Below are 10,062 nucleotides of genomic sequence, written 5' to 3'. Positions count from 1 at the left end.
GGGAGGGGAGTAGGGTCTGGTGGGTTAGAGCAGGGGGGCTGGGAGCCAGGATTCCTGGCTTCTCTCAATGGGTTGGTATTTAGAGCGGGGGTTGTGTAGTAGCTCTGTTTGCTGTGTCTGGCAGTGGCAGGCGTACAGGTCCTGGTGTGGGGGAGGGAGAAGGAGCGAGCTTCTCGATAATGAACTGAAGAGATGAGCTGTGAAGCGCTGTCTCTGCTTGTTGAGATCTCCCTGAACTGCGTGGTCCCCCTGGGCCCTGCGGGACAAGGAGCGTAATCCTGGTGGACGTGCAACCCCCACCCCGCGCCTCAGCTGCGATGCTGCCTTCCTGGAAGTGACTCTTGGACAGAGATGGGGGCTCGCTGCAGTGGCAAGGCAAGGGACATGGCTGCATAATGCTGGAGAGACTGCTCTGTCCTCTTCAGCTACAGTCCTGAGCCAGGACTCCTGGGTTCTCTCCCCAGCTCTGGGAGGGGAGCGGGGTCTAGTGGTTAGAGGGGGGGGGGCTGAGAGCCAGGACTCCTGGGTTCTATTCCCAGCTCTGGGAGAGGAGTGGGGGCTGGGAGCCAGGACGCCTCTCTCTGGCTCTGGGAGGCAGTGGGGGCTGGTGGGTTAGAGCAGGGGGTCTGGGAGCCAGGACCCCTGGGTTCTCTCCCCAGCTCTGGGAGGCAGTGGGGGCTGGTGGGTTAGAGCAGGGGGTCTGGGAGCCAGGACTCCTGGGTTCTCTCCCCAGCTCTGGCACTGTAAGGTTAGCCAAGTGTCCTTCCTGCTTGTCCCTCGGTTTCCTGTCTGTAAAATGGGGATACCCTCCCCCCTTGTCATTGGGCACCTGCCTCTCTGAAGTGCAGAGTTGCGTCTCATTGATCCTTCAGTGCTGGCCTTGGCGTGGCAGGGCTGTGACTGGCTTCCCAGGGAAGGGACTCAGGGAGCAGGGACAGATCTGCCAGGGTGGTGGGTGCAGTCGTGGGGAGATTGCAGGGAGCCCCCCCCCCTTCCGTTACTCTGTCAAGGGCTCCTCTGTCCCCCTGCTGACCTGCGGGCAGCTCCGCCTTCTCCCAGCCTATCACCTGCCCGCAACCTCTGGTCTGCCTTCCAGCAGGTTAGTTGTCTCCCCCACCCTGTCCGCAGTCTGGCACCAGGCAATTAGGTGAATGGATATCACTGCTGCCAGCCCCCGCTCCATTGAAACCCTTTGTCTGCCTGCTGCGACTACATCAAACAGCACTTCCCTCTGCCCCGCTGCACTGCTCCGCCCTCCCCATGCAGGCAGTTTCCTGGTGGGTGACCTACTTCTCCCCTCCCCCATCATTTGCATGTATTTAAAAAACCAGGAAGAATCCAACTCCCCCCCCCCCCCCCCCCAGGGGCCGCTTGCTGCATCTTGTGGGTTATATTTTATTAAGCCGAATCGATTGGCCTGGGACCCCCCCCGTCCCCTCCCCGGATTCCCCAGGGCTGCAGCCTCTTCTCCAGCCAATCGCGCAGGACTGGGTGGCATTTATGGTTCAGACGCTGGGTTCAGCTGGGTTCTCTCCCAGCTCTGGGAGCAGAGTGGGGTCTAGTTAGGGTGACCAGACAGCAAGTGTGAAAAATTGGGACGGGGTGGCGGGTAATAGGTGCCTATATAAGACAAAGCCCAGAATATCGGGACCGTCCCTATAAAATCGGGACAGCTGATCGCCCTAGGTCTAGCGGTTAGGGGAGGGAGAGTCAGGAGCCAGGACTCCTGGTTTCTTTCCCAGCTTTGGGCCACTGGGTGGCCATGGGCAAGTCACAATCCTCAGGTGTATAAATAGGGGAGCTGAGAGGAGGAGCAGGGAGGCGATTTTACCTCTGTCTTGGTGAGAGGGCTCCTGGAATCCTGCGTCCTGTTCTGGGGGCGCATGTGGAAAAGCTGAAGAGGGGACAGAGAAGAGCCCTAGAAACGATCTTTGGCTGGAGAAAAAGGTCTGATGGGGAGAGATGGACGCAGCCCAATCTCCTGAGCGTCTCAGATGCTGGTTGAGAGCTGACGTGATTATGGGGTCTGAGCACCGTCCCGGGGAGAAATCCTGCGAGCTGAAGCCTCTGCGCTAGCAAAGAAAGGCAGAGGAGCCAGTGGCTGGCAGCTGCAGCCAGACAAATCCCAGCTGAGACAGGAGGCACCAGTCTGACATTGAGGGGGAGTCACTCGGGGAACAAACTCCCGGGGGCCGTGGCTCCATCTCGGACCCAGAACGGGGCCTTTCTGGAAGGGGCTTTCGCCAAATGCGGTTATTGGTCTCAGTGCAGGGTCACTGGGTGAAACTCACTGGCCTGCGATGTCCCCTCCGGGGATGGGGAATGGCCCCTCTGGCCTCAAAATCTATACAGATGACAGTTGCTGCCTCGCGTGGTTTCCCCACCTGTTGGATGTAAAGAATGTGGCTCAGGCTGGCGGCTTGACCCTCGAAACCTTTCCAGGATACATCTGGGCATGAGCTGCCGGCGCGATGCTGTAGCTAGTCATAGAATCGTAGGACAGGAAGGGACTTCGAGGTCCTCCAGTCCAGTCCCTGCACTCAAGGCAGGATGAGGTATTACCCAGACCATCCCTGACAGGTGTTTGTCCAACCTGCTCTTAAAAACCTCCAATGATGGAGATTCCACAACCTCCCTAGGCCATTTATTCCAGTGCTTCACCGCCCTGACAGGAAGTTTTTTCTAATGTCCAACCTAAACCTCCCTTGCTGCAAGTCCTTTGCTTCTTGTCCTATCCTGAGAGGTTATGGAGAATATCTTTTCTCCCTCCTCCTTGTAACAATCTTTTATGTACTTGAGAACTGTTATCATGTCCCCTCTCAGGCTTCTCTTCTCCAGACTAAACAAAACTAATTTTTTCCATCTTCCGTCATAGGTCATGTTTTCTAGACCTTTAATCATTTTTGTTCCTCTTCTCTGGACTTTCTCCAATTTGTCCACATCTTTCCTGAAATGTGGGGCCCAGAACTGGACACGATACTCCAGTTGAGGCCTAATCAGCACGGAGTAGAGCGGAAGAATTACTTCTCGTGTCTTGTTTACAACACTCCTGCTAAGAAATCCCAGAATGATGTTTGCTTTTTATGCAACTGTTACATGGTTTACTCGTATTTAGCTTGTGATCCACTATAACCCCAAGATCCCTTTCTGCAGTACTCCTTCCTGGGCAGTCATTTCCCATTTATTGTGTATGCAACTGGTTGTTCCTTCCTAAGTGGAGTACTTTGCATTTGTCCTTATTGAATTTCATCCTATTTACTTCAGACCATTTCTCTGGTTCGTCCGGATCATTTTGAATTTTCATCCTATCCTCCAAAGCACTTGCAACCCCTCCCAGCTTGGTATCGTCCACATACTTTGTAAGTGTACTGTACTCTCTGTGCCATTATCTAAATGATTGAGGAAGAATATTGAACAGAACAGGACCCAGGACCGATCCCTGTGGATAGCTGGCATTAAGTCTGTATTCATTAAGGATTAGTGTCTCCTTTGTATAGTCGTGGCTGCGAGGGGCATGCCCGGCGCCCATTGTCTAGGCATTGCACAGACCAGTCTAAAGGTCATCTGAGCGCAGTCGAGGAAGGGGAATGCGCTCAGGTCCCCCAGAGCCCTTCGGGGTGACTCCCTGCTCCCATCCCAGATCGGAGATCACCCCCTTGAGATGGTTGGTTGCCAGAGAACTGGGACCTGCCTCCTGCCAGCCCACGGACGCTGCAAGGCTCGTGTTTGGTTCCCTGCATCATAGCAGAGCTGGGAATGTGAAGGACTCCTGTGTCGGGGCCCCCTCTCGCTGCTGTTTCCTGTGCGGGCTGCTCACCCTTTGCAGTAGTGCCGAGAGGCTGCATCTGGGGGGAGAGATACAGGATGAGACAGTCCCTGCCCCGCAGACCTGAGGGCCTCAGTGCGCGTTAGTGTCACCCCTGTGTTAACGCTCGGCTGCAGAGGATGAGTCGCTGTGTGTCGTTCCCTGGCCTGGGTTATTCATAGATAGATCGTCCAAGCCAGAAGGGACTGTTGTGAATATCTTGTCTGACCTGCCGTGTGAGGCCGGCCAGGAGGGCAAACTAGTTAACAGTGGGCCCCCATCCATTCTTGTAGCTAGAGCTATTGGACCCCTGCTCCTCCCAGAGCCAGGATAGAACCCAGGAGTCCTGGCTCCCCTGCTCAAACCCACTAAACCCCACTCCCCTCCCAGAGCCGGGATAGAACCCAGGAGTCCTGGCTACCAGCCCCCTTGGTCCAACCACTAGACCCCACTCCCCTCCCAGAGGTGGAGGTAGAACCCAGGAGTCCTGGCTCCCAGCCCCCTAACAATGGCCGGAGTGCCGCCTCCCCCATCTATGTGCATGGGTGTCTCTTGTCATCCTCTCTTCCCAATGCCTGTTTCCATCTGGCTGCTGTCCCACCCCACACCCCTGCCTCACACTCGAGCACCCAGCACTTCAGGGCCTTGTCAGTCCCCCTCCCCCCGGTCGGCCAAGACGGGCACCTGGTGCCTGAACTGCCCAGTGGGAAGGGGCCTTTTATATGTAACCTGCCCCTTCCTGCTGCCCGAGCTGTAGTGAGCCCTCCCCCGTCCCTGTGCTGCGGTGTGGAGCCAGCATTGTCCACAGAGCTCTGCAGTAGCATGGGGGGGGGCGGCAGGGGTGCCGCTAGCCCCCTCCCTGGCTCGCCCACTGCGGTGGGAATCTTATGGGGGGCATGCAGCTGCTGGGGGGATCGCGATGGCTTCCGCTTGTGCATTTGCAGCCCGGCTGCTGCTGTCTGATCCTGTTGACTCAGCTGGAGGCCCCGTTCCTGCAGGGAGAAGGAAAATCAGAGACAGTCCTGGTCCCCCTTCTCTGTTCGCTTCCCCTTCCCTACACCCTCCCCAAATGTTCCTGATGAGGAACAGGTGCCTCTTGCCACCACAGTTTGGGGGCGTGGGCATGGCTGGCAATACCAGCTGCTTGCCTTTACCGTGTACCTGCTGTGCTGAGTTGCGGCTGCTTCTGGGGTGGGGCATGGGGCTGTTTATACAGGGCTCTCTTGCCTGGCTCTGAGATGCACCTCTGGGGGACCATTTAACAGCAACACAACAGTGCTATTTAGCAATGTAGATTTGAGAAGGGAAGGGAGAGGGAGATTTGGGTTAGAGACTGTAATTATAAAGCCAGGAAAAAGGGGTTAACCAAGCCCCTACTAAGTCCAGGTTGATCTCGGCTCAGTCGGGGTCTCTGGGAGCTTCCCCGAGCAGTGGAGAATATAATGCAGCTCTGCAATTACCCTCCGCCGCCTCCTTTTCCGTTTCAGGTTTTTGTTTTTCCCCTCATGTAAAACTGAATTTTTAATGCTCCCGCCTCACGCTCGATCTGGTTTCTTATTAAATTAGGGGCCGCTTCATTCACGCTCTTAGAATTAGACTGACTGTGGCGCGCAGCTCGAGATGGCTCTGTCGCTTCCCATTACGGGCAGGGGGTCTGTGTGCCCGGCTCACTGGGATAATCGTCCTACAGAGGGACGAAGCCTAAGAGAGGGCTCTGAAAGCTGGGGCGGAGCGGAGAGTGGCTTGGGGGTGGGGGTGTTTGCCAGGCTCGTCCCTCAGCAGCTATGGCTATTTTTAAAAAGTGAAACTGTCTGTGTGTCTGTCCCATTGGCCGTCTGTCCTTTGTGTGCCTCTTTCTCTCTTGCAAAGATCCCTTAGCTGACTGGGAACAAAAAAAGCCTTTTCTTCTGCAGCAAAATCATCAGGCAAAAAATCTGCCTGGAGCCTTTTTCCTCTCTCGTTTCTCAAACTGATCTAAGTGGAGCACAGAGATGGTGCAATTAGGGTTTGTTTGTTCCACAGGGCTAAGGGGCCCCACTCCCCCGTCACGCCGGGTGCTGCACAGACCTCGCCCTCCCAGCCGAAATGCAGTGGAGGGACTGGGCATGATTCTGGTGGGGGAGGGGGGGTGCCAGTCGTGTTGGGCGCTGTATAGGCTCCCACCAGCTGAGATCGAAATGGGTCCCCCCCATTGTGCCGGATGCTGTTCAGTCCCCTAAGCAGAGATCGGGGACCCCTATTGTGCTGGGTGTTGGCCCCCCAGGCTGAGGTTGGGGGGTCCCCCCTTGTGCCTGGTGCTGCCCCCCCCTTGGCAGAGATCGGAAGGGCCCCCCAGTGAGGCTCGGTGCTGGGCAGACACATAGCTAGGCGCAATCCTTGGCCCCAAATGCTCGCAGTCTAAGTGGCCCAAGGCAGAATCATCTCCCCACGTTACATCTGGGAAGTGAGGTTCTGGGAGACGCAGGAACTGGCCCTGGTCACACGGAGAGCTAGCAGCAGGGCTGGGAAGTGAACCCAGGTGTCCTGAGCCCCAGCCCACAACGCAGGTTTTCTTTGAAGGGGCTGAAGAGGGGAAATTGCAGCCCAAAAGGTTATGGTTCGGCAGAGCTAGCAGAGGGAGGGAGCCTTGAGTGGATCCCACAGCCAGCCTGAGAGAGGGATGCTGGGAGGAGAGTGGGGTCTAGTGGTTAGAGCCGGGGGGGCTGGGAGCCAGGACTCCTGGGTTCTATCCAGGCTGTAGTGTGCTGAGTCAGGCCAGCCACAGTGATTAAAGTATGACCAATTCTTTCCCCATCCCTGTTCAGGGAGTGGGAGCTTCCCCAGCTCCAATCTCTCTGTCCTTTACTCCCTGCTGACCCAGGCAAGTTGCTTTCCCTTTTCAGCATTGTCTGGGTGGAGGGTGTGTGTATCTGTGTGTGTGTGTGTATGGAAACAAAGTGTCCCATGTCCTCCCAGCCAAACAGGAAGAAAGCTGTGGCAGGGACAATAGGTTACTGTCTGTGAAGCAGAGGAGCTGGCACCTTACCCAGCAGCCTGGAAATGGGCTGCATCGCCCCGAGCCGTCTGCTGTCCTCACCTCTGCAGCGGGGTGTGTGTGTGTTGGATTTGCATCCATGTCCCCCAAATCCCTGCCCAGATACCACGCTCTGAGTGCTCCCAGCCTGGATGGACACAGGCTCACAGCTCTGCTGGAGGAGAATGGGCCAGTCGTTAAGGGGCTGAACTGGGAGCCAGGACTCCTGGGTTCTGTCCCTGGCTCTGGGAAGGGGGTGGTGTCTAGTGGTTAGAGCAGGGGGCTGGGAGCCAGGACTCCTGGGTTCCATTCGTAGCTTTGCTGCCAACTCACTATGTGATGGTGGTGAGTCATTTACTAGCTGTGTCTGGTGAGTAACAGGTTTTCTGAGATATGAAGCATTTATTAGCAGTTTGTTTTCCCCCACACACACCCCCCGGGGCCAGCAGGGAACTGACGGCACCAGGCCTGGGACTGGCACAGGGCTGTAGTACAAGATGTTGGTCAGTTCCCGTGAGCCAGGTTGGGGTGGGAGCCATGTGATCTCTCAAAGGATGAGTGGGGCTGTGTGTGTGAGTCACATCAAGGGGGAATCCCCATCTGGGAGCAGCAGCCGGGTGGGGGCGGGGAATGGGACTGGCTGGCTCAGGGAGTGAGGCCTTTCCTATCCATGGGGTATTCTAAGTCTTGCAGTGGTCTGGGACAGGGTGCGTGTAAGGGAGGTGGTGGCTGGCAGGCCCCGTACTGCTGTCTGCACTGGGAACGGGCGTCAGGACTGGCACAAGGAGATAAGCTGCAGATCTGGGGCAAACCCAAACCATGCTGGGAGACACCCATCCCAGGACACCCGCAGAGCTGGCACGTCTTCAGCTGAAGGGAGGCAGCTGTGAACGAGCCTGGGCCCCGTGGTGCGTCTGCTGCGTGGGGCTGGTACTGCTGGAGCTGGGGGCCTTTGGGGCTAATCTGTGTCGGGGCCCTCTGACCTCAGACCCAAGGCTCTTACCTGCTTCACTGGAAGCAGGCGGCTCCCGATCTGCAGCGCGGCCTCCTGGCTGGGGGCTCATGAAATCAGGGCAATGTCTTGGGCATGTGAGGGCGAAGCTGAATCAATGGAAGTGGGTCAGACAGCGAAGTCCGAGCCGGACCCGCTTTAGCAGCCTGAAAACGCACCGTGCCTCAGCCCGCCCGCCTGTGTGTGGAAACACGCAGTCTGTATGGATACAGCCGTGCAGGTACGGGGGGAGCAGGGATGTCTGCATAGAGATGCACATGTGGGGTGTGGAGATGCACACTGGGGGGGAGATCCAGCACTGTGGCTGACTTGAGCTGTTGTCACGACTCTTGTGGATTCTGGTGTTTCTTCATAAAGACCCAGCTCCCAGGGTCATGTGATTTATTTGAGACTCACCGCTTGTGTTTGGAAAAAGTCCATTCTGGCTCTCCTGGCTGGGAAGGGGGCGGGGGAAGGGTGTGTGTCAGGAGACAAGAAAACAGCTCAGAAAGCAGAAGGCAAAACGAGCCAAATTGGGGCAGGGGAGAAGAGTTTAAGAAACAAAAAGTGTTTTTTTTGTGGCCCTGAGTCACGCAAATTTCAGATTAGTGACTGTCCAGGGAGAGGAGGAAGCCTTTGTGTGAGAGGGTTGGACAGGTGTGTAGCTGTGCATGCAGGGGTGGGTGTGTGGATAGAACTTGTGTCTGTCTGGGTTGGAATACAACGGCACGTTGGACAGACAGATGGCCGAGGGAGGCTCCCAGACCCTGCATGGGTCTCCTTGGGAGAGCAGCGCTGCTCTCCCAAGTTAGTGGGATGAACCAATCGGGTGCGGGGGAGCCTGTTAAATATACTGCATTTGATCAGCACCTGTAGCAGCGCTCAGCTGGCTGGGCTAAAATTTTCGCCATGTCCCACTGCTGGCGGCCCCGGCCCTCTGCTCGATTCTCCCTCGCTCTGGATCGGGGTGCGGAAGGGTGACGGCACTTTAAACTGCACGCTTGCTCCTTTATTCATTCATGGCAGCACGTCAGAAGAGATCTTCATCTGGTGCAGCTCCTGGTGCGCTGGGCTTGCGAAACACAGAGAGTCCAGCTCCCCATCGCATCCCTGACAGGGCGGGGAGTGGGGCTATTTATACAGGGATCCCTGGCCCAATGTTGGGGCTCCCAGCTCTTCCTTTGGGGAGACAATTCCCCAGCCTGATCCATCTCTCTGTCGTGATATTTTCCCATGGTATGCAGCCTAGCTTTTCCCTTTTCTGAACTGGCCCCAGTTGTCCCTTGGCTTTGTCTATATGCAGAGCTGCACCTGTTTAAGATCTGGGTTTAAATGGATTCAGGTAACTGGTGTGAACGGCCCTGTGGACACTCCGGGTTGGCTGAAGGCCGGCTTAGGTCTAAGCATGCAGTTGTACCGTTTACAAAGCTGCCGCGTTCAGTTCTATCGGTGCAATTCCCTGTGCAGCCCTTGCCCAGGCGTCGTTACTTGGGCAAACGACCCAGGAACAGGAGCGTTTGTTTGCGTGCCCCAAACCCATTGAGTTAAACCCGGGGGCAGAGAAGAGCCGCAGAAATTATCTGAGGGCTGGAGAAGATGCCTTGGAGTGAGACTGAGCGTGCTCGGTCTGGCTAGCGTCCCACAAGGGTCACGAGGTGCAGAGGTCAGGGGGTCAAAGTGGTTTCTATCATACGCAGCGTTTACAGTTTGGTTCAGTGGCTCTTGGGACCCCCCTATACACACTGCTCCAACGCCCCTGGGGAGGTGACTGTCCCAGGCACTGAAAGACTCTCTGAGCCTAGCGGGTAGCAGAACGGGAGCCAGTGACTGGACGGTAAAGCCAGACACGGTGCAATTGGAAACAAGGCACCAGTTCTGAGTGGTTTGGGAGGGACTCCCATGGGAAGCAGTGGGTTCTCACTGAGATGCGGGTTCCCTGGCCTGTGATGTACAGCAGGTCAGACTGCAAGACCGAACGGTCCCTTCTGACCTGAATCGCTCTGGATCTGTGGGTAGAAGGATCCCTGGCGGGCAAATAAAGCAGGCCCATAGGCGGAGGGACCATTAGATCGTCTAGTCAGACCCCAGAATAACACCTGCAACTTAAATGGCTCCTATCGGAATTATCCCTCCAAACCCACCAGTAACTCCCTGGGTTTGTGGCTCCCAGACTTCCACATCTCCCTGCCAGAGGGGCGTCCCCAGTGAGGAGCTGGCCAACTCTGGGCTGCAGGGGTACTCATGGGGGTGTGT

The 10,062-nt window shown here is 56.6% G+C and overlaps 1 protein-coding gene across 1 annotated transcript in view; it reads right to left on the bottom strand.

Annotated features, from left to right (window-relative positions):
- Positions 1-7,882, bottom strand: part of BCAM (basal cell adhesion molecule (Lutheran blood group)) — a 47,075-nt gene extending 39,193 nt beyond the window's left edge. Inside the window, exon 1 of the mRNA XM_029913769.1 lies at positions 7,822-7,882. Within this exon, the coding sequence (XP_029769629.1) occupies positions 7,822-7,882 (61 nt within the window). The remainder of the gene's footprint in view (positions 1-7,821) is intronic.
- Between the last annotated feature and the right edge of the window lie 2,180 nt (positions 7,883-10,062).

The sequence above is a fragment of the Terrapene carolina genome, unplaced genomic scaffold (genome assembly GCF_002925995.2).
Source record: "Terrapene carolina triunguis isolate 2854851 unplaced genomic scaffold, T_m_triunguis-2.0 Scaffold898, whole genome shotgun sequence".
Classification (NCBI taxonomy): domain Eukaryota; kingdom Metazoa; phylum Chordata; order Testudines; family Emydidae; genus Terrapene; species Terrapene triunguis.
Note: the sequence above shows the minus strand (reverse complement) of the source record. Positions and strands in the feature narration are given on the sequence as shown.